This window comes from Gouania willdenowi, chromosome 9 (genome assembly GCF_900634775.1).
Source record: "Gouania willdenowi chromosome 9, fGouWil2.1, whole genome shotgun sequence".
Classification (NCBI taxonomy): domain Eukaryota; kingdom Metazoa; phylum Chordata; class Actinopteri; order Blenniiformes; family Gobiesocidae; genus Gouania; species Gouania willdenowi.
Genome location: NC_041052.1, coordinates 17,605,805 through 17,630,522, shown reverse-complemented (window position 1 = coordinate 17,630,522; position 24,718 = coordinate 17,605,805). Strand labels below are relative to the sequence as shown.

The 24,718-nt window shown below is 37.5% G+C and overlaps 1 protein-coding gene across 4 annotated transcripts in view; it reads right to left on the bottom strand.

Annotated features, from left to right (window-relative positions):
- pip5k1bb (phosphatidylinositol-4-phosphate 5-kinase, type I, beta b) overlaps positions 1-20,129 on the bottom strand; it is a 48,529-nt gene extending 28,400 nt beyond the window's left edge. The window contains exons 1-5 of one of the 4 annotated variants that reach the window (XM_028457427.1): positions 20,115-20,129; positions 5,029-5,124; positions 4,856-4,924; positions 4,152-4,282; positions 721-838 (exon numbers count right to left, since the gene is read on the bottom strand). In XM_028457427.1, the coding sequence (XP_028313228.1) occupies positions 721-838; positions 4,152-4,282; positions 4,856-4,924 (318 nt within the window). In that variant the 5' untranslated portion in view covers positions 5,029-5,124; positions 20,115-20,129. Of the gene's footprint in view, positions 1-720; positions 839-4,151; positions 4,283-4,855; positions 4,925-5,028; positions 5,125-5,383; positions 5,709-6,820; positions 6,840-20,114 lie in introns of those variants that run through there. The other 3 variants (XM_028457430.1, XM_028457428.1, XM_028457431.1) reach the window with 3 other exon arrangements.
- Positions 20,130-24,718: the final 4,589 nt, after the last annotated feature.

The window sequence follows — 24,718 nt, the reverse complement described above, 5'->3', positions numbered from 1 at the left end:
ATCTTATGTGCGCTGAAATGTGGAACGAAGAAAATCCATCAGCTGTAGCAGCTGTACACCTGTAATAACTTCGAACAATGGAAAAAAAAAACGAACGTTTTTTTTTTTTTAACCAATCACGACTCCCTGTCTCCTGTTCTCGACCCCTTGCATGCATGAGCTCACACTGAAAGCGTGTCACCACTGACAGAGTTAAAACAGAGTTTTTGGTCCCGTTTTTTAACATATATAATGGTAAAGTTTAATGTTTACTTACTGCTGAATGAGACATGAGACAATGACGTTTCTACACAATACAAGCGATGAGCTGAGCTCCTCTTCTGCAGCAGCGGTGCGCATGCATGTGAGTGAGACGGAGCACAGAGGGGAGGGGCGAGGGGGGTTAAGGCAACAAGCTGTCCTCTAATCTAAAGGTTGATATTTAGTTTTTTAACTCACCCTGTTCAGCCTGACAAAGTGTTCTTGGACTACGCCAAACTATACAAAAAGTCCTTTCATCTTATCAAACTGCTTATAAACACTGATGTACTTTGTCTGGCTATTTGTATCAGTTCCCGTAGTGTGGTGGCGATATTACTGCATAAGCATGGATTGAACTGAAGAAACAATTATTTGTATACATAAGCTTAAAAAAAAAATAACTTGATGAGATTCAGAAATTAACACGATGACAAGATGAAGAAAACAAAGATAAACTAGGGTGTGGAGTTTTGCTCTTACCAGGTAATCGTCTGGTTTGATGCCAAACAGATCTCGGAAGTAGCGGAAGGCCAGTGGGGCGTACGTCTTGAAGCGGAAGTCTGGATAGTGATGTGCCGGAGTTAAGTTGCTCCCCTCACTGGTGTGCGTCAAAACAATCAGAGAGGAAAGAAAAATGACAATCAATTAGACAACTTTTAAAACCTCAAACTTAAAATTTAAAAAAAAAAATGACAAGAGTCTAACAATAAAATGTAGCAAATACCTTCTGAACGATACATTTGAGAACTCAGAACTGTTAATTTTATTCTATATAGGTACGACCAGGCTCTAGTGAAGTCAGAGTTGGGAACTCAACTTTACTGCTACTATAGTACTTAAAAGGACCCTGCCCTGGAAACTGGAAATGTATTTAATAACAATAAAAATCAATCTTTTAGGGGGCCAAAACACCAAGCAAAAGGCAGAGCAAAAAAAGGACAAACCAACAACAATATTGTAGACAATTAGCCATTGTTCATGCAATGCACTACATCTTTAAGAACACGCATTTCCTCTAAGACCATTGTGAGTCTTAGGTAACTCAATTGTTTACTTTTCACTAGGATCAGATTTTCTTTTTTCTTTCAAAGGTTACCACGGTGAGAAATGGGATCAAATTTTCAGACCACAAGTAGGGTAGGTTGGTTTTTCCTCTATAATTGTGGTTACTTTGATGTGATGATATTGGGTGTAATGTACATCATTGTACAGCAGATTCAGTCTAAATAAGAGCCACATTTTATGCCCAAGGTTGGTGGTGATAACTACCAGGGTTGCTACAGCTTCAGTCAAATTAAATTCAAGACTTTCTATTGCCATTTGGAATTCAATTCAAACCAACTTCACAGTAAACACAATTGGTGGTGGGGGGGGACGCCACATTAATTACATAGAGTTAGGGTCAATTTTTTCCAGTGTCTAGTGCAGATGTGCAACTGGCGGCCCCCAAGGTAAACACAGAAATACACAAATCGACAGTAAAATACACGAAAAAAAAAGACTAAAGTCATTAAAATCACTCTAAAAACACACAAAATGACTACAAAAATATATAAAACAACAACAAAAATACAAAAAAGAAAAAACATTTAAGAAAAATCTTCTATGGGCAGACAATTTTTGTTAAATTTACATTTCCCTTTTGTTGTTGAAAGTCGCGCTGCAACCACATCACTGTTTTGTAGTTGGTTCTGCTGTCGTGATGGCGCAATGTCACGGTAAATTATACATTTAAAAAATAATAATAATAATAAAAAATAAAAAAACGTTACCCATTTATTTTGAAATACGAGACTAATTACTTATTTTTAAATTCATGAATTTAATGCCTTTTAAGACTTTTTAAAAATCTGCGGGAAGCCTGACTACATAATAACTCCTTTGTTTAGCATCTGTGGTCACAGTATTAACCTGCCATTAATGACATGCCTCCCACAGTTGAAGGGTTAGACATTCAGCACCACACAGCGCCTGGAGGGGTTTCCATTGAATAAATACTGCAGTAAATGATACATCGTAAAAAAAAGAAGAAAAAAAACTGTGGGAGTGTGTGTTTGAGAATAGTGAGAGGAGTGAAAGTAATCTGCAACATCTCCAGCCATTTAAAACTAGAGTTACAGGGAGACAATCAGCGTAGGAGAAAGCCAGAACAGACTTAGCCACAGAGGAAGAGGAGTAATAAGAGGAAATGGGACTGAGAAAGCCTCAATGGGAACCCCCCACCCCCCAGTGTTCTTGTGTCTTAGAAGATGAAATATTAGTTAGAGTGCTATAGGCGAACATAAGAACTCAGTTAAGATGAATATTGTAGTTGAGATGGATGGTTATGTTATACAATACATTAACGTCCCTGTTTGTTTTGTCTTGTGTAAATGTCCCTTAGCCTCCCTACACAACCTTGAGCCTTTTTTATTCTAGTAGGTTCTTTCTTTGACAAGTTGAACCTGGAGATGACGAAAGCCTTCCATTGACGTCTATTTGAATTGAAATGATGTTGAATGACACTGAGGGAGACGCTTTGTACTTCAGTATCTGCAGCTTTTTTTAGACGCTCGCCATCACGAGGCCGTGACCAAATCAACACTGGTGTTTGGCTGCTGCTGCTGAGAGGCAGGACAGAAACAGGACAGAGGACGAGCAAAAAAACAGGTTCGAGTCAATCAAGCAGAGTTTGCATATCCTGGTTCAGCCTTACAAAGGTAAACTGAAATATACCTCCTGGACGCCATGACTCTTTAGTCTACTTTTAAAAAATCATAGGCAAAGAACTACAGAATTATTATACCTATTTACTGTATCTCTAGAACTAAAGACAAAATCTTTTTTTTTAAATTAATTATTTTTTGAGGAAGCGGATCCATTGATTCTTCAGAACGTTTTCTATTTATTGGTATTAAAAGTGAAAAGGATTGATCTGTTTGGAGCTCTGGTGAAGCAAACATGATCAACACTCCCCAACAACAAAATTGTTTTAGACTTGATTCCAAGTACTCTTTTAAATTATGCAATGTTTCCTTCATTTAAAGAGTTACTGCTTTCTCCTGACCTGCCACTAGGAGGGAAATTTAAAAAAAGTGCCTTGATTATGGGCGGGGCTTCTGGAGCAGTTAAGACACGCCCAGTCTATACTATAAAATCTCCAATGAACAATCTATGCTGTTAACTAGCTACTCATTACTCATTAAACCCCTCTCTTCAATCTTCTCTCGATCCAATCTACTCACCACAGTTTGTACACCAAATTTAAATACTTTGACTAAAATGTTGAGGGCTGGACCAGGATCAATCAACAACACTACTTCATACCCAAATACATTTGTATTCATCAGCATTGGGGTTTAGTTACTCTTGAATAAATGCTAAACAGTCTCCCAAAGACTGTGTAAAGTTAAGCATAGCTCATGTAATTGTGAAGACAAGCCTGAGATGAAAGAGCAGCCACACTGATGTCTAAGCTGCTCTGTGGCAGTGAGAGGTATAATAACATCATTTATCAGCCCTCAACAGCACAATCCACTAAAATGTGTCTAGCCTTGCGGTATGGCTAACAAGCAAAATACATTTGAGATTAATGGATGATGGTGGTCAATTAATTGCTGAGGCATCGTTCTAAAAATTATTCAACAGGGTGCCACCCAGTGAGGAGGCAGATAGACAAACCTCTTTGTCACCGTCAACACCTCCACAAGATCTGTTCAGAAGTTGACCATCTTGTACATACTGTACATGAATGACTAACCTTGTGCATATGCAGGCCTTTTGAGTATTTGGAAGTTATGATAACACAAATGACTCATATACTGACAATGATGTTAGGTACTGTATCATTATCACCTCCTACATGGTGGTCAACTCATTGACAAAGGATAGAATGAGGCCTCACAAAGCACCTGATCCAGCACGGCACTGACCTGGGCAGAAAGACACTCTCCACCACATAGAAGTCCTGCATAAGCACATCTCTGTCTGGCTTCGAGGTGAGGTTTCCAACTGTGTAGCCAATGCCAAGCTGAATGGCTCCTTTCAAGGCCGAAGACGTAGTCTTTAAAGGAAAACCAAGAGAAAAAACATTGCCATTAACATGGTTGCTCTAAACCGTGCCCCAGTTACGTCAATGCTTGCATGATGTAAATATGAAAAGTAAGGTACGGTATGATGTACAGTATGGTACTGTATTAAGTAAAGGACAGAATAATATGACAGCATGATACGATACAGTACTGTATGGATTATGGTGGGGTGGGGAATCAAAGTGTACAAATTGCCTTTAAAGCTTAGACGCAAACATACACAGTGAATCTGCAGCCATCACAAAGAGACCTTTGACTTTTCCAGCCTGAACAGTACAAGCCTCTGTTTAGATTCATAGATGGGTCCCTCTTAAACATGTGGCAATAGCAGTGACGTCTAAATTTTTTTTTTTTTTATGTAAAGAAAACAAGTGTGACGGACCTTTGACTGATGTCTGGCAGCAGAGACTGACCCAGGCCAAGACATTGTGTGCTTTTTTAAACCATTTCAGACTCCAAACAGCAAAATTCCAAAACACATGTCATGGGAAAAGGTTTCTTTTCACCAAAAGAGGAAAATGAAAGGCTCTTGTTGGAATAGTTACCCTCTTGTATGTTTTCTCTCTACTTCTGGTCCGAGACCCCCCCATTGCATTTTCTGTTGTCGTAGACATCTGAATGACACAAAATAAAAACAAAAAATTCATTAACATATAAGCAAGCTAAGTATTTTCCATCCTTTAAAATTAAGACTGATTTGACTTGAATATTCATTTACCTTGCTTCTTAAAAAGCTGATTTGCACAAACGGCAATCAGGACAACATCTCTTCAGTGTCAGGCTGAGCGATCATCGGGAGCTGTCAGAGGAGCTTCTGCAAGAAGACAAACACAGAAGGAGTCACTAACACTCAGTAGTGCAAAGTAATACTCACACAATGCTCTCCAGTAAGAAGTGCCTCAAAAGCAAGACGCAATGTAGCAAGACAAACGGCTATCCACCACCTGTTCTGACTCTTTAATTTATTACAATCCTGTTGTGAGGCCATTTTAAAGCCATCACACTTTATCTTCAGGCAGATAAAAGAGGCAATGTTACTTCCATGCCCTCTAAGGAAGTTGATCAGTGCGTACAAAAACAATTTGGACCTCTTCTGTCATGTGTTGTTTTCTTTTCTTGTCAGGAACTAAAACAACTCTGTAAGCACACTACGCTGTGCATATCCATAAATTCTCGTCGTGTCTTTGGCTGCACCACTCCCTGTGCTTCTTCCTAATGTGTCTGCTTTGCCTCCCTCACTCAAAAGAAAACAAGGTGGCATGACAGAAGTCATTGAGACTGCGCCTCAGGGCCATCTCATTTCAAAAACACGGCAATGACAGTTAGGGTAGGATTCAAGACTTGGTTTTAAGAAGGGAAGAAATTTGACTTTGACGTGCCCAGGCAAGCCTGCAGTTACTACACCACCTGCATATGGATGCACCAGCAGGTCCCAAAACCCCACAAAGACATTCTGCCTTGTTAGCTTTTGCAGTGGCGTGTGCTCCACTCACCAGGATGGGGTGGTGGCAGGAAATATGAGTGTTTTGCATGACAAATGTACGGCTCCCAGATCAAATATAAATACAGCGGTGAATAAATAAAAGCGTGTATTTATGAAATAGTATGAACACTGCATGATCAGAATTAATACTTTGCACCGGCAACTTGGATGCCACTGAGCTGACAGCATCAATGGAGTGTACTTTATGTGTATAGTAAATGATTGGTCATGTAAAAGTGTAGAAAAGATGGTAAACATGTGCTTTATAAGTAACTGCCATTTGTTTACAGCGCCATTAACTCATTTAGCTTTGGCCTGAGATCTCAAGACCAGCAAAAATAAGCAAAGTCTGGTAATAAAAATCTTGTGTGTCGGATAGATCATCGAACCCTTTTGGTAAATATACCACATAGATGCTCACTATGAGTCCTAATCTGGTATGTCTAGCATCTTTGTTAAAAATAGACTTTGATGAATCCTTGTCCACATGCACTCGTTCAGTCATTATAAGAATGTAGCAGACACTGCCCTCTTATCTCCAGACTTGGTCCTTATCTCTTTACCAGCTTCTCTGTTGCCATTAACAACAAGACAACAACAGATACATTCACTGCACTTCACCATGCCGTTTGTACTTGTTTTTGTTTGGATCTGTGTGACATCTATATCATTTTACCATCTTTAAAAGTGTTTGTCCTGTTTCTCTGTCATGGAACACCAGCGTACATCGTACACTGAGAGAAAACACATGATTAACTCATCCCAAAGGGCCACAAATAGGGCCACAAATAGCCAAAAACTAAGGCAGCAAAGTAAAACCCTGCCGCAAATCATGAGTTCTGTAGATTGCAGAAAGTCTATAATGAAAAGTTAACTTGCTTAATCCATTACACTGTATGACGGGCTCTGTGCTCCAAATCTGGGGAATGTTAATAAGCCTGTCAACAGGCCAGTCTGGCTCCCAACTCTGGCCAGGAAACAGTGTCTCAATCTTAACAAATGGAGTCCACCCTCTCCTTTTTCTCACCTGACCCAACAGCACTGCCTGTGCTCAGAAAGCCTGTTTCTAGAACAATCCACGAGAGGCCTGCAGCTGCAGCGGACAACAGCAGGTCTCTTGTTCGGCCCTCAACAAAAGAGAGACAGACAAACAGATGAATATGAGCAGATGAGTGACTCTAATCAACTCAGACTCATAGACTCGCAGGCAGCACATGTCAAACTGGCTTTTCCCCCCTTAAGTAAACGGCACATCATCAGTATATGGTACACATTATATGAAACAATAGATTGTGGCTTACAGAAAAAGTCGTATTTATCTAATCAATGCCTCCAGCAGACAATGGCTGTTTTGTTGTTTGGATTAAAGCCAAATAGGTAAAGGGATCCAACCAATCAATACATAGAAAACAAAATATTAAAACAGGAATGAAAACCACTTTCAATTGGCTTGTGTGATGATGAAATCTGCACCATCTGTGCCCTTTAAAAAGCCAAGGTCAAAGACTCCATACTATTGAGTAAGAAAGTCAAGAAAGTCACACTTGAACTCCAAACAAACACTTAAACTACATTGAGACAAAGCTAAAGAAAATTTAACTCCACAAAGCTTCCTGGCAAACATACTTGGTCAACAAGGAGCTTTTTTCCACCTAATCTTTTCTACTTGTGAAGCATTCTTCTCTCAAAAGGTGCCGCATTAATAGACTCTGCATACCTCTTCTCCTCTCTGGTGCCTTTTTTTTTAACTAAACAGATGAATTCCCTTTCGTCAACACGCCCTTGTCAGAATCTCTACCGCGCTTCAAGCAAACACTGCTGAGTGCAGATCAAACACAGCCTCTCATGCCATATCTCCTCCATGGTTTCAGGGTTATTGCCAAAGGTGCCAGCAGCCAGTCCCCTTAGAAGACAGATAATAGGGCTATAACCTGGATGGAAAATGTGTCGCTGACAGCAGGCGCCGTTTCACCTGCTATGAAATTATGCAGATCCAGTAAATCTAAACAGTCAGAAAGTCTTTTTGTATTATTCCCCTGAGCAGCGGTGAAAACAATTCATAAGGCCCACTTCAAACTGATCTACAGCCATTTTATGAAGAAATATGTCACTTAAAACTCATATAATTCTACCAAAATGAAGATTATGTGACACAACTGAAGAATGACTATTATGTAACAAAAAATACAGACATGAGAAACAAGGTGTTTGACTAGGACACAGATAGCATAGATAGGTTACTCTGCTCTGCTTCAGATGCTGATCGATTAGACATAATGGAGAATCAATAGAAAAGAAGCAATGCAGAGCAGTGAGGACTGGAAACCCAGGCTTTTCCAAGCTACACAACACAAGAATAACACGGTCGATAAGCAATGAGATCAATGTTTGGATTGTTTTATTGTTACCAAGTCTTTTTTTCAGGAGAGACATTCTGTTTTTTAAAACACACTTATTCTTCAAAACCAATCACAGTTTCCATTCCAACACTGATCTTGTTCCATTTTTGGTGTTTGAAGGAGGAAAGAAAATAGACAGAGGTCTCCATTTTTTTGTGATTACGAAAACTGGACAGAAATCGTAGATTTTGTGTTCTGAAACGGAAAAAGCAATCTCAAACTTTTTTCAATGAATTAATTTAAAATCAGGCCACAACATGAAACATAAATGCCTTACTTTTGGGACAATGTCAAATATTTTCACAGTATCTTTCTCCGAAAAACGAGTAACTAAATGTCTAGCAAGTGAAGCAAATGGTTGATTATGTCAAATTTTGCTCATAATCTCGCACTATGTTATCACGGGTTTTCATGCAAAACTTGAGGGTGATTTGCCAGATAGTGGTATTTTGAAAAAAAAAAAATGTAAATAGCTACACTACCTTGACTAAACCTTGCATGTTTTGGCACCATATATGCGTTTCCTTCATATCTGTCTTGTAAAACAAGTGGCTGAGTGTAGACCCAAGTGTAGCAAATGGACACGTCAAATTTTTTGCAATGTAATATTGCATAATTGCTTAAAAAGGAATATGAGTGAAGACTCAATTAATAGAAAGCATAGAGCATTATAAAAGAGGATATGTAAAGTCCAAAAATGTTTAAGAGATTTTTATCTACATATTTTTGTGATTTGAATGACGTGAAAACGAGGATTTAGATGAGTTTTGGTCTGTATTTGTTATTTGTAAAGTATCTCACTTTAGTGCAACTCTGCATAGGAAGCAGTGAAGATGAGGTGACCCTCTGTGCCAACAGAGTTTCATGAGAAGGAGAGGGAGGGAGAGAGAGTTGGGGACTTTAAAATGACCAAATGGATGAACAGAGCTGATGTTCTCTAACGCTAGATAAGATAGCCAACGCTGCACAGATGGAGCACACGGCACAGAGCAGCACACTGAAGGACAAAGACTGATGACAGCAGCCTTACTATGTTCTTCCCGCGCTGATATCTACAGTCCATGAGGCTGCCTCCGCTCCTGACGTCATGGTCGCATGACACCACGACAATGGAAGCCTAATATACACAACTTGACACTTGTCAAACGTTCTTCCAACAGGAGACCGATGGGTGTGATATGAGTACATATCAAATTACTGTCCAAGTGTTGTATGCACGACAAAACGTGAACATGCACAGCTGTTATAATGAAGGCAAGTGTAAGGCATATTCCCCCAAATTTTAAAAATCTAGCCCCCAGACTGCGTCAGGAAATGGGCAGTGATTTTGTTCATCAACCCACTCCCCCCTCTCTGTTTCTACCTCTAATTCACAGTATTTCACTTTGGCAACTGAGGGTCCCCTAAACGGGCCTCTGCAAATCTCCTCATTAGTAGAAGAGGGGGAACACTGCAGACTATGCAGAGCCAAAACAACAACAACAAACAAACTCAAAAGATAAAGAATTCCTGCGAGGCTGCCCATCAATCCCTCTGCAGGCATCCTTTAATGAGACAATCACTTTTTAGTGAGAAAAACTAGTCAATGCTCTCTGCAGGTCGTCCTTTAAGGAGGCCTTTTTTGAACCACTGCAATAGTGGGAGTCCATGTTCTGCCAAGAGCGAGAAACACCACTTAGGAGTTCACTAAGACCCAAATGATAACACATGGCTGTTCTTCTGTTGTTTACTTTGAACAGACATGAATCATTGTGTTTGCTAACAGATTGCGAGGCTTTGTGTAAGAACAGATAGATCAGTGAGGAAGAAAAACAAACTTGAGAGCTCAACTAACAAGCCACAATATCACGCTTACCAAAGGTGAAGTGGTGGTTTATTTAATCACACTTAAAGGGCCCTTAAGATGTGTTACATGGTTTTGACTTTTCATGATTCCAGGATTCTTGTTTAACGAAGTCCTTCACAGTAGATGTGAAATCAAATAATACCTGATGTTGATGTAAAATTTCAAGTTAAAAGCAACTCCACAAATAGCAGGTGAATCTCTAAATAGATGGTAAAAGTTGAAAGATTGACCATTAAAACAGTCAATCAACAATAAATCCTTTTGAAATACAACACCATTAACAGTCTTCAGTCAACACTCTCCCTGTGCTTTAAATGAGAAGACGTCCCTTTTTTTACATTAACTTTACATGCTTCACTGTCTGTAAGAGCAAAACAACAAAGTTGATTATTACCAAAGAAAACATTTTTCTTTTTTTAATGGACTAGTGCCATGTCTGTATGAAGTATGTCTTGCTATAGAAAAGTGGGAGGTTAAGTAACTTTTTCATGAATGGTTTACATGGGGGCTTTAATTCCTCTTTAATTCAGAATAAAAGTTAAATCATCTTTAAACTGACCTTGTAAACACTCAATTCCTAATGCAAATTCAATTCTGAATTACACACACACACACACACACACACACACACGCTCAAACGCTGCTCACTAAGGACACCTGCTGGTCAATCTTTACGGGGAGTTTTTTTTAGGATACCTGTCAACATTGAGCTATTCTAACTTATCCTGAGTTACCATGACTACCTTTCAACATTGAGCTGTTCTGGAAAGCTGCAGTCCAAACAAATCCGACATTGCACACCCTTGAATCAAGCAGCGGCCATGTTGAAAGTCTCAGGCCAATCTGAGCCTGATTCGCAGACATTTGAGGAACAGACACACACACACAGATAGAGGTTCCTTGATTTATAGATAGATAGATAGATAGATAGATAGATAGATAGATAGATAGATAGATAGATAGATAGATAGATAGATAGATAGATAGATAAAACCTCAACTTAAAATAAACCACCATGTTCAAAAATTGATCTCAATCTGTGGATGACGTAGAAATCCAAATTGGACGTTCCAGCTTTCAGCCTCTAAATGTTTCTACATAGGCCAGGCTAAACGTTTCTCACAGATTGTTAAAGGTTAGCCCATTATTAAGTCTGGACTGAGAGCTGGTGGCAATCAGTACTATGTGGTATGTGCTGACTCAATGGCAGGTTGGCCAATGAATGTGGACAATAAAACAGATAACAGAGCACAAGCAGCCCAAACTGCACTGAAACTGAAACTGAGAGAGAGAGAGATTTGATTTTTTTCAAAACAATTGATTGCCACAGATTTAGATTTTACTATTCAATAAAGTGCTAATGCACTTAAAACCCAGTATGTTTTAATAGGGAGTTTAACTCAGAAATACTTGTGCAAAAACCAACTCTTCATCCACAAATGAACAATATTATTAAAACACCAGCGCTGTTTGAAAGCGTCCAAGTCTCCAATGTGTGTCTCCAGAGTCTTGCCCTTATGTTGACCAACTCAACTCATCTCAACTTTATTTATATAGCGCAAATTACAACAAAGTCATCTCAGTGCGCTTAACAAAATATCAAGTCCATAGTAAGAAAGAAAGAACCCAACAAGATCCACATGAACAAGCATTTAGCAACAGCGGGAAGAAAAAACCTCCAGCGGAACCAGGTTCAGAAGTGGCAGGATCTGCTTCGACTGGTTGGGTTAGTGAACAGAAGGGCAAACAGAATAGGATAGAAGGATAGTCCATCCAAGTGTCCCAGACTAGTTGAGCCACACTGCCTCGGCCTCTTGCCCTTCTCTGTTCTCTACGCGTTTTTTTCCTGCTTATATAATTTGCCATTTTTGCTTCACATGAAAGGTAGTTGAGGAGCTGCCAGTTTTCTTTTTTGTAGGCAGCTGCCATGTCCATGTCCTTAGAGATGTAAAGCCAAATATCAACAGATCAATAGATATATGGACCAACCACTAGATTAAAAAGTTCCTTTTCTTCAGCAGTCTTTTGAGGAAATACAGCCTGCTGTTTTGTTCAGAATCAGAATCAGAATTCCTTTATTAATCCCATGGGGAAATTGTTTATGTTACAGCCACTTAAGAAATATCACAAATAAAAGAATAAAACGTTTAATAAAGACGAAAGAAAGAATAACCATCAAATAAGTGTATAAATTATAATTAAGTAAAAGACGATTAAAAATAAGGATGAGATACACACACATTACAGTAGTAAAAAATAAAGTAAGATTATTAATAATAATAATAATAATAATTAAAAAAACTAATTTACAAATTGTATACAAGTATGATAGATATTGATATGATAGATACTGTATATATGATACTGATATTTCAGTGAGGTTACCAGACATGAATCAATACTGCTTCATTTGTCTCACGAAAAAACTCCAAACTGGGAGATGACTTGACATTATATTACATTGATATGTATTGAAATATTTATTAGATTGATTTTGCATACATAGATACAGTATATGCATATATTATAATACTCCCAGCAGGTGTAATACTAAACTATGTAAAAGTGCAATTGTGAATTTTGCACAATACTGTTCAAAATGTGCATCTTCTCCTCTTAGTGTCTTTTTCCTCTCTGTGCTTTTGCTGTGGTTCATCCTTATGCTGTACATGTATCATTGGAAACACATCATACATTTGTGATTGACTGCTTTAGAGTGCATTAAGAGAGCCCCAATACGCATTTCTTTCATTTGCTACAGTCACACCGAATTAAACTTATAAAAAAAAAATGAATGAAAAGACTTTGAAATTTGTAAATGGTAAATTTTAGAAGAATGCCAAACATAAGACATTTCAATATTACTTTTTAGTTTACTGTCGATTCACCCATTCTTTCTACTTTCAGTTCAGTTCAAAACTCTGCCCTAAAATTATTCATTACAATCTATCATCGTTCAATTCCACTATCAGACGTGGCAGAACAATAAAACAATAACATGCAAACATCATTTGCTATTCTCATGTCATTATCACATTTTGTTTACAACAAAATACAATAAAAACTCTCTTTTTTTCTGCCAAGAAAAATGACAGCGACACAATAAAAACAAATCCACAACAACCCACTTTTAGGTGCTGACCTCAGAGTTGGGAATATCTTAAATATAGCCCAACATGGAGCAACACCCGGGGGTGGACTCATCACTCAGTCCAGCCATTATCAGGAAAGTGAGTGAGAAGGAAACTGAGCCAAGAGCTACTGTTCAGGGCAAAGACTTATGTAACTGTCTTAATGAGGCACATATGCCTGTTATTTTAGTCCTATCCCTGCAAAGATCCCATGTACAGTCTTAGCTTATAGTACACAGAGTGCTCTTTGACCCCAAATCACATGACCACAATAAATAACCCTCCAGTTGCAATTGTTGTGATATGACCTCACAAGAAGCTCATAAAGCATGGAAGGAAAAAAAACTAGTGTGAAAAGTGTCTATTACTGATTTTTAAAAAAAACCTGCTCATCAAAGATGAAAAAAAAACACACAACATGATTGTAGTTTTATCACAAAAGAGAGATCCACCAGTAAAAAAGAGCGATAAAACAGGCCCAGTTAGAAAAGAATTAGGATTTAGTTGAAAAAGTTCAGGGTCGACAGTGCTGCAGACATTCAAAAGATATTAGGGCTGGGCGATTTATTGAGATTATAGATATATCGAATTTTCTATTTTGGCAATATAGAAAATTGAAATATGGCGTATATTGATATACATATTTTTCAAAAGCTTATTTTGTTTCATAATACTTGTTTGAGGAGTAGCTGCATTCATTACTTCTCAGAACAGCCTAAAAAAGCACAATTAGATTCATTTCTGAGTGCGTCCTAACCAAGACTTTCCCCTAAACAAGCTACACTAAAGAACTCACTCACACGTGCTGTCCCTTAAAGGAAAAAAAGACCAAAGTGGCACATTTTATACAACCGTTTGTTAATAAATGAGATTGTTTGGCATTTTGCGTCAACCAATTTACAGTAGAATTGTCTTTCTGGTCAGACAGAGAAGTATACTAAATGACACTAGCTGCATTTTCATTACCCTTGGAGAAGCACAAAATCTAAATAGCGCAATAAAAACTGGAATTAGAAACACTTGAATTTCAAAAAAACGCTAAAAAGTTCTTACGCTTACATGAGGAGGAATTTCAGACATTTCAATATTGAAACGTGTCGCAAAAGTGCAATGGACATACTTTTTCCGCAAATAAATGTGACGTACCTGGTCACATGACCACTTCTCTCCGAGAAAACATGGTACGGTATGTGTAAACAGAAGAGGAGACCGAGACATTTCTAGGCATTACAGTATACTTAAAAATCGTTACTGCCACATTAGACGTGAAACAACAAAGGAATACCAAGTTTTATAAAAGGGTTTGGAGCGTCCGTCTTCCTGCAGCGAAGTCTCGCAGGATGAGATTTCACGGGAGTTACGAGCCCAGAACAACATTCAATGGAAACACGTTCAAAGCACAATTACACTTTGTCGACATTCACAAACATTGCTTTTATTTTGTGAAAATCTGTCACGGAAACCCAGTGAAAACACACAAACAACAGCAAAAACAAAACAAAATGAGAGAAAAGTATACCAAATGACACCAAATACAAACAAACGACAAAGAAAAATACACAAAATGAGAGTAAAATAAACTAAATGACACCGAAAACACACAAACAGTAACAAAATGAACACAAGAACACACAAGTGACAGAAAGATAATACAAAAGAAGAACATAAACACCCAAATGATACTAAAAATACACAAAATGACAGCGAAGTATACAAAATGACAATGAAAACACACAGAATTGTATTTCTGGTCAGACTTAATTTGAATTCAAATTATTGAGATTTATATCATATATCGCCAGTTTGAGAAAAAGAATTGAGATATAGGCACTATTTTTCTCTACTGCGTATGATTGAGAGGGAGATTTTTGGTCATGTTGATGCAATGTGTTTATTGATGATTTTAAATTATTTTACTGATGATTTTAATTTTATTTATTCATTTATTGATTTTGCCGACTTTAATGTTCTTATAGATTTTAAGCTGTTGAATTTTTTCTTTTGCACTTTTTGATCATGTAAAGCACATTGAGTTGCCTTGTGTATGTGTGGCGGGGTTCGATTTTCGTTCAAAAAGAAGAACCACGACCATCCATATGGCAAGTCGACTTTCATTTATTTTTCCAAAAATGGTGCCGGTGCTCAATATTTACAGTGGAACACAAATATTTACATCAAGAGAAAAAAAAAAAACACAACCTGGTCCCAGCTCTACTTCCAGCTGAGAGGCTTTCAGAAATGTTCAGGTACATTGCTCCCACATGCACCTCCAGAGAAAGACTGCCCTCTATGCAGCTTCCTACACTGCTTTTAACAGCTTAGCCCCTCCCATGGGTGTGGTTTAAATTAAACCAAAAACAATTATTAAGGAATACAAACAAAAACAATATTCACATCCTTTTCAAATGATAACTGATTTTCTAATAAACAAATGCATTTTTCAAATCACATCCTAAATTAATCCCCATATAAATGCAAAAACAATTAAGACAAAATAACCCCTGATCACATGATCTCCCACCCTGCGCTACTGCCTTACATAATCCCTTAGTTAACTCCGCCCCGTTTTGTCCGTCAGCTGCTCAGAGACGCCATGTCACCGGTAAGAGTTTCCGTGTGTGTGTGTGTGTGTGTGAGAATGTGTGAATGTTTGTGCAGCAGGTGAAGCCTAGAACAGTCAAGTGTGCACCCCTGGCTGACTCTAGCAACAGTTGGGGAAGAAGGAGATTAGTTAAATGCATGATGTGAGGAGAAATACGGAGGGGAGAAAGAGAATGTGTGTGACGTGTTTGTGTGTGTGTGTGTGCGTGCGCTGCTGCTCGGTTAGTGACGGCGCTGCTCCGTCACAGTATGAAATGCGCTATACAAATAAATTTGCCTTGCCATATCGCCCAGCCCTAGGAGATATTACATAATAGATCATATGCAGATGCTTCTTGCAACATCCACTTATCAGAACAAGGGAAGGAGGGCAGGAAAGAAGCTCAGGAGTTTCACCCAAGGATTTGCATGAGTCGTTTTCCCTTTCAAACATCCGACACCACAAGCTGACCAATGAGGAGAGAGCATTCGGCCTTGCAGTCAAATAAGAGAGAAATAAGCAGCAAGGTCACAAAGTAATTACACTTAATTACACTGATACTTCAGATTTCTGACCTGAAATAGACCAGGTTTGCATGATGACTCACGTGGACCTTGATTAAATAATTACCCACTTAAACAATTAGAACAAGCCACGCCTCCACAAATGACAGGCTCTGATAATGACAGAGGTGAAAACTAGCATTACAAACAAAACGTTTTCATATTTAAAACAATACCTAACAGAAGATGGGAAAGTTTTCTAAAGCAAACTAAAAAAAAACCTAAGGAAATGTAAATATTGTTGTATTCAAAACTATCGCTATCAAAAGACAATGTCCCTGTGCATTACATGCATTTAAAGTTTTAAAGTCCACTGACAAAAAAACAGAAAGACATTTTTGATTTCGCTCTAATTTTGAATGAGCTGAACTCCAAAATATAAAACTTTTTCCATGTGCACGAGAGGCCCATTCCTCGTAAATATTAAAAATGTGTCTGAATCAGAGCACTTTTTTTTCCCAAGAAAATGAATCCACCTCACAAGTGTAGCATATCATCAAGATGGTGATTATACAGCATGATCATTACACAGGTGTGTCTTTTGACCACAATAAGAGGCCACTTTTACTGTATACAGTTTGATCACACAGCGCAATGTCACAGAAGTCACACGTTTTGAGGAGTGTGCAGATGGCATGCTGACCATTTTACTCATCTGACGAAAGTCCGATTTATTTTAGATACTTAAAATGATACAAACTAAATTCTGATTAGCTCATTTAACATGTGCCACCTTCCTACTAACTTCACCCTACTCGACAAGAATAAGTCTTTTTAAATTTAGCCCTTGAAAAGAATTTATCATGTTATTTGTTGATGAAAGTTAATTGTTTTCAACGTTATACTGCATTTTGTTGAATTTAGTTAGTCCAATTTCCCTGTGGTTAAAAAAAAAAGGCATTTCTATTGCAGAAAAATTCTCAGGAGAGTTACAATACATCTTACTGCTTCAGTCAAATTAAATTCAAGACTTTTTAATCCCATTTGTAATTAAATTTAAGACCAACTTCACAGTAAACACAATTGGGGGGGGGGGACAGTGAGGGTGAGGGTTCATTTTTTTACAGGGTCTAGTGCAGATGTGCAACTGGTGGCCTCCAAAGTAAACACACAAACAAAATATCAGTAAAATACACAAAATACCAGACTAAAAATAAAACAAGATCACTCCAAAAACACACAAGATGACTACAAAAATAGCCAGAAATCTATAAAACAACATCTAAAATACAAAAAATAAAAAGCACATGAAGAAAAATCTTTGTTTACACTTCCCAATGTTGTTGAAAGTTGCTACAAGCATGACGCGTATATGCATAGAGTCCCGCAGCAACCACGTCACTGTTTTGTAGTTGGTTCCGCTGTCGTGACAGCACAATGTTATGGTAAATTATATATTTCTAAAAAAAATTAACCATTTATTTTGAAATGTGAGATCATACTTATTATGTGTTCAAATGTAAGACTTTTGAAAAATTGATTTAAGACATTTTAATGACAATTAGGCCTTATTTTTAGATAAATGAATTTAATGTCTTTTGAGACTTTTTAAGGATCCGCAGGAACCCTGTACAGCCTGCTTTTGTCAATAATGACCAAGTGTTATAATATAATAGGATGGAACATCCTATTATATTTTAAAATCCACGATTTTAAAACGAACAGTCACTTTGATGAGGAAGCACAGCTCAAATAAAAAGAAATTAAGGAAGGAAAACCAAATAATAAAATAAATAACCTATATTTGCAAGCTCTAAAGCACTATATTTTATTAAAATAAATCAAATGTCCAATAAAGTGAGTCCAGCTCTGACAGTGTTTGTCATTTCACAAAAGCATCTTCACTGCGGGCTGATGGGTTCCAACATTACCAGCTCATATTTTCCTACTTGTAATGGAGACTTATAGGACAGGGAGTTGTTTCAGGGGAGGGAAACGTGAACTACCAGATCAGGAGTAAGAAAAATGTGGCACATCATTGTTAAAGGCAGTGATAATGTGACAGATGCCCAAGGCCCAAACCAGCAGCACACAGAAAGACTACACCAGCTGATCTTGACCACTTATTTTGCCAAGAGGATTTACAGCAGCACAATAAAGTTTGTGAGGGACAGGTGTCAACAGGGATCTCTGATTGTTCATGGAATCAAGTTAGGACTATTGCTAAGTATGCACTCTGCTAAACAGAACTTAGGGATTTGGTGATAAGCTTGTAGGACAGAGATGGGAAACTTTTATCACTTTTATCATAATGTGTAGTGTTGCTGTCATTTCTCATATTTGTCTCTCATTTTGTGTCATGTTTTTGTTTTGTTGGTATTTGTGTCATCATTTTAGATGTTTTTTTGTTATTTTGTTGTCATAATACACAACATGTATCTGTAATTTTGTGTATTTTTTTTGTCATTTTGTGTAGTTTTGTTGTCATTTCTTATATTTGTCCCTCATTTTGTGTCATGTTGTTGTTTTATGGGTATTTGTGTCGTCATTTTAGATGTTTTTTTTTATTTTGTTGTCATAATACACAACATGTATCTGTTTTTTTGTGTATTTTAGTTGTCATTTTGTGTAGTTTTGCTGTCATTTCTTATAATTGTCTCTCAATTTGTGTCATGTTGTTGTTTTGTGGGTATTCGTGTAGTCATTTTAGAGGTTTTTATGTTATTTTGTTCTTGTAATATACACGTATCAGTAATTTTGTGTGTTTTTGGAGTCACCTTGTGTGTTTTCGGAGTAATGTTGTTGTCAATTTGTCTTGTTATCAGTTTATTCTTGTGATTTTTTTGATTTTGTGTATTTTTGTTGTCATATTTTGATGTCATTTCTTATATTTGTCTCTCATTTTGTGTCATCATGTTGTTGTTTCGTGGGTATTTGTTTAGTCATTTTAGATGTTTTTCTGTTATTCTCTTGTCGTAATATACATTTATTTGTTGTTTTGTGTTTTTGTGTCATCTTGTGTGTTTTCAGAGAAATGTTGTTGTCATGTAGTGTATTTTCTTATGCAGTGTTGTGTTTTTGGAGTCAATGTATGTAATTTCTAATGGGGGCCACGCCAAATTAAAACGAGGGCCACATGTGGACCCCAAGCCGCCATTTGTCGATGCTGATGAAGGATTTCTACGCACACAAATTAGTTCTTACTTTCTAAACCCTCAGAGCTGCTTCCAAAAGGTGAAGTCATTAGTTTATACTTATGATATAATGATTTTATTTTTAAAATCATGTTGTTACGAGTTTTTTTTTTTTTACAATGATAAAAATGATTTTATTCTTTAAATACTATTGTTCTCAGTTTATTCCTAAGGAATAATGGATTTATTTATTTTTTAAATTATAAACATTGTAATTGGCTTTCTAATATTTCCATTTTGTTGCGTTTTCTTCCAGAATTTCCTCCTCTGCCCTGTTACACAACTCTCAGCATGTTTTCCTCAATCCTACCAAACTGGACTCCCAACAGCTCGTTTCTCACTCTATCAGTATCAGTATTAGTATTAGTATTAGTATTAGTATTAGTATTAATATTAATATAGGCTACACCTCCAGCTAAATTGCGCAGAACAGCATACAAATTAAATCCACAGTATCGACCTAAACAAATTGAACAGTCCAAAAACATTCAACAATATTCCACTCGGACTTGAATTCTACATTTCTAGTAATACGGCTGTATGTTCCCAGAGCTGGGGTATAAAATGTACCGACATTGAACAATCTCAATAATGTTACAATCTGTGTTGATTTCAGATCTTCACCCATTTCCACTGCTAAAGCTTATGTGAGATGCGTCAAACTCACTCCGTCCGTCCGTCCTCTGGGACTTTTCCTCTGCGTGGCTGCAGCAGCAGCAGACCCTCCTTCCCTCGGTCTGTCTCAGTTGGTCCGGGTCCAGGTGAGGACAGCTCCTCATACACAGTATTTGTCCTCCACAGCAGCTCGATGTGGTCCTTTCACTGCTGCTGCTGCTGCTGCTCCGTGGGCTTCTCTGTCAGTGGACCGTCCTGCCTCTTTACTGACAGCTCAGCGCAACACGGGGAACCGACACCGAGGCGCCCTCTGCAGGCCACAACACCGCCATGGGCCAGTGGAGGGACGATACACGATAATGGGCTGGCGATAACGATACAATATTTTTGAAAAAGAAAAAAAAAAGAACTAAAAAAAAAAACAATGATAATAATAAAAACACATATACAAATTGTATACGATAGATATTTACAAAAATAATACAAAATATACAAATATGATATTGCAGTGAGGTTACCAGACATGAATCAATACTGCTTCATTTGTCTCCCGAAAAAACTCCAAACTGGGAGATGACTTGACATTATATTACATTGATATGTATTGAAATATTTATTAGATATATATTGATTTTGCATACATAGATATATGCATATATTATAATACTCCCAGCAGGTGTAATACTAAACTATGTAAAAGTGCAATTGTGAATTTTGCACAATACTGTTCAAAATGTGCATCTTCTCCTCTTAGTGTCTTTTTCCTCTCTGTGCTTTTGCTGTGGTTCATCCTTATGCTGTACATGTATCATTTTAAACACATCATACATTTGTGATTGACTGCTTTAGAGTGCATTAAGAGAGCCCCAATACGCATTTATTTCATTTGCTACAGTCACACCGAATTAAACTTATAAAAAAAAAATTAATGAAAAGACTTTGAAAACTGTAAATGGTAAATTTTAGAAGAATGCCAAACATAAGAAATTTCAATATTACTTTTTAGTTTACTGTTGATTCACCCATTCTTTCTACTTTCAGTTCAGTTCAAAACTCTGCCCTAAAATTATTAATTACAATCTATCATCGTTCAATTCCACTATCAGACGTGGCAGAACAATAAAACAATAACATGCAAACGTCATTAGCTATTCTCATGTCATTATCACATTTTGTTTACGACAGTGGTTCAAAATACAATAAAAACTCTCTTTTTTTCTGCCAAGAAAAATGACAGCAACACAATAAAAACAAATCCAGGGACGATATACGATAATAGGCTGGTGATATTGATACAATATTTTTGAAAAGGAAAAAAAAGAACTAAAAAAAAAAAAATGCAGTTTCACGCTTTTATTTCACTTTAACTCTCATCAGACTAACAGTACATATAGAGGGTTTTCACCGACGTCACATTCTGGGCAGTAATGGCCATATTGCAGGCACTCAGAGGTAAACACTGCGATGGATAAATGTCCGAAACCACAGAAAAGCTCCTTAAAATGTGTTATAGTTGCAAAGGCATACAGGGAAGGACTTGGTCTGCAAGTTACAGTTTATTGGTGGTGCAGAGCCATACGAGTTGGCTCCCTCGTCTTGGATCAATGACGACCTGGAGAGTCTTCCATCTATTGCGTATCCTGATATCGTCAACTACCTGGTTTTAACCCTAACCTAATTTGGGTCATCCATTTTATAAAGGTTATCCTGAGTTACCAATACTACCTGTCAACATTGAGCTTTTCTGCAAAGCTGCGTTTAAGATCATTTTATTAAATAATTCATGAACGATATCATTGCAGTCCAAACAAATTCAACATTGCACACCCTTGAACCAAGCAGCAGCAAGCCTCAGGTCAATCTGAGCCTGATTCACAGATATGTGTGATAGTGAGCCCACGGAGGAGAGATGTGTGAATGAATAGAGTCCGCCACGGCATCCGGGATAGGTAGCGAGTCTTATGTTATATAGTGCAGCAAGTCAATAAAGTGCAGCTTTACAACAGCAAAACAGCCTGTTCCTCCTATGCTGTACCATAAGAGCGTGGAGTGTACAGGAGTTAACCCCAGCGGAGAAGTTGCCTCTGGCCCTGGAGAGCACAGATCTTCCCTGTGTACCCCCAACCACAAACAGGAAATGTTTTAACACACACACACACACACACTCACATAATCACCTACACAAACACATACTTATTTGGCCATAATTGACAACTCTACTTAAGCTCCCACTATATGAATACATACTTCCGACAGGCACTGTACTAGTAATAGTAATTACAGTAGGTTCCTTTGTCCCATTCTGGGACTTAGGACTCTAATAATTATAATTAAAACCCCAAGTGGCGTCGTAGGGTCCGAAAAAGTGGCCGGAGTCAGTAACCCAAGGTCGTGTATCCCAATGTTGGGGATCGGGGTTCGGTCTGATGGAATTTGGTGCAAATTGGTGGAAAAACAGCTGAGATATTCCATTTAAAAAGTTTTAGCATTAGCTTAGAAATAGCATTACGTTAGCAATAATATTAGCCTGACATTAGCATTTGCTAGCAATAGCTTAGCATTAGCATAAACATTGATGTAGCATTACCATTAGCCTAACATTAACAATAACCTAGCACTAGCATTGAGCTAACATTAGGCATTAGTCAAGCATTAGCAATAACCTGGCATTAGCATTAGCCTAGCAATAACATTAACCTAGCCTAGCTTTAGCCTAACAATAGCATTAGCTGGCAAGAGCCTAGTATTAGCATAAACTTTGCATTAACATTAATGTAGCATTAGCATTAGCCTAGCATTAACATTAACTTAGCATTAACATTGGGCTAACATTAGCATTGGCCTAGAATTAGCAATAACCTGGCATTAGCAATAGCCTAGCAATAGCATTAACCTAGTATTAGCTTTAACAGAGCAATAACATTTACTTAGCATTAGCATTAAGCAAACATTAGCATTAACCTAGCAATAGCATTAAAGTAGCAATAACCTACCTTTAGTCTAGCAATAACAATGATATTGCAATGGTAGATGGTATTGCAGAACAGAAAAAACAGTATAACCAGTAAAACCAGTTAGAAGGCCTGTTTACACAGTAGTATTAGTTAAAAACCCAGTATAAAGGGAAAACCAGTTAAAAAATCACTCTCAGTGAATTTGATGTGAATCCATTGAAAAATAGCCAAGATACAGCATTAAGAATGTGATGGTGAGGAAATGGCAAAGGATTTTCCAGTAACATCATAGGCCCCTCCCACTGATCACAGCCTGTTTCTTCGTCATCAGCGACCTGCTCCCATATGTCCAGGTTCATCCAAAAGTATTTTGAGGTCAACACAACTTATCGTCTTTCTGCTAGAGGTGTTAGCATCAGTCTGAGAATGCAAGGCATGATGGGTAATTTTCATATTGAGTCTTGTTTAGGGCTGGACAGTCATCATGTGTATCAAATATGAGGCAGTTTGTGTATTAGAGTTATATGCATTTTCCTATTATGACGTGTTATAGTTGCTAACAGTGAACATGACCGTAAATGGCGCCAGTCAAAAATGCAAGGCATGATGGGAAATGTTTCAAGTCAGTTATGAATAAGGTTAGGCAAATATAATTTGTGTGAAATTTGAGGCTGATTGAACTTTGTGCATCAAAGTTATAGGGATATTGAAATTGTGGCATGCTAACGAAAATTAGCATTGCAACATTCTTGCGACGCCATGACCAAACCATTATAGATACACAAATACCTTTGAAGAATTTTAATCTTCAGTGGGTCCTTAGTGTTCTGGCCGAGTTTGAAGAGCATCGAATGAAGCCCCTCAGACTTGTTTGCGCAAATGCGTTTGGCCATTTTTTACCTTTGACCCAAGATGGCTGACTTCCTGTTTGGTTTTGGGCATAGTGATAATGTCACTTTTTGCTCATCCTGGGGTCAATAGTATATGTGGTGAATTGTTTCCACATGTGAAACTACTTGATTACAACTGCCTTTTATAGTGCGTGATTCGGTAAATGTTACATAGATGGTAAATTGACTTGATTTAGGTTTTTAGAACAACTAAATAACCACATTTGACTCTTTAGCGCCCCCTATTGAAGCCCTTTGTACCGTGAGCAAAAAATATTTTATGTTTTAGATATTTCTAAAACTTACCACCTTTTGTCAATTTAGTAATATTGGACATATATTCAATTAGCACAAATTCTGTTTTTAAAGTTTTCAACAAAGAATTTTGGAGCCATTGGGTTCATCTACCACCCACAACAAATAATTTGGTACCTCTTAGTTGTATTCATAGTTTCTGTAATAGTATTGAAATCTGCCTTCTGTGTGATATTTGCAAAGCTTGGTATCCATATGCAGAAATGCATGGGGTTTCTTTACTTCCCACCACAAAACCATCCGGTTTTAAAAATAGATTCTGGGGTATACTGTATATGTTACAATGTTTATCAGGATGAAACAAAATGGTTTTTTTAAAGAATTTATTGAGACCAAGCCAAACAAACATATAAAACAATGTAAAATTATGTAATCAAACCATTTTCAAAAACATTCACACAGTTACAGATCAACACAAACACACAAAAACTCATCTTTTCTACTTAAGGTAAAAAATAATGAATATGGGTAACGGTTCTCTATACTAATCTTTTTTG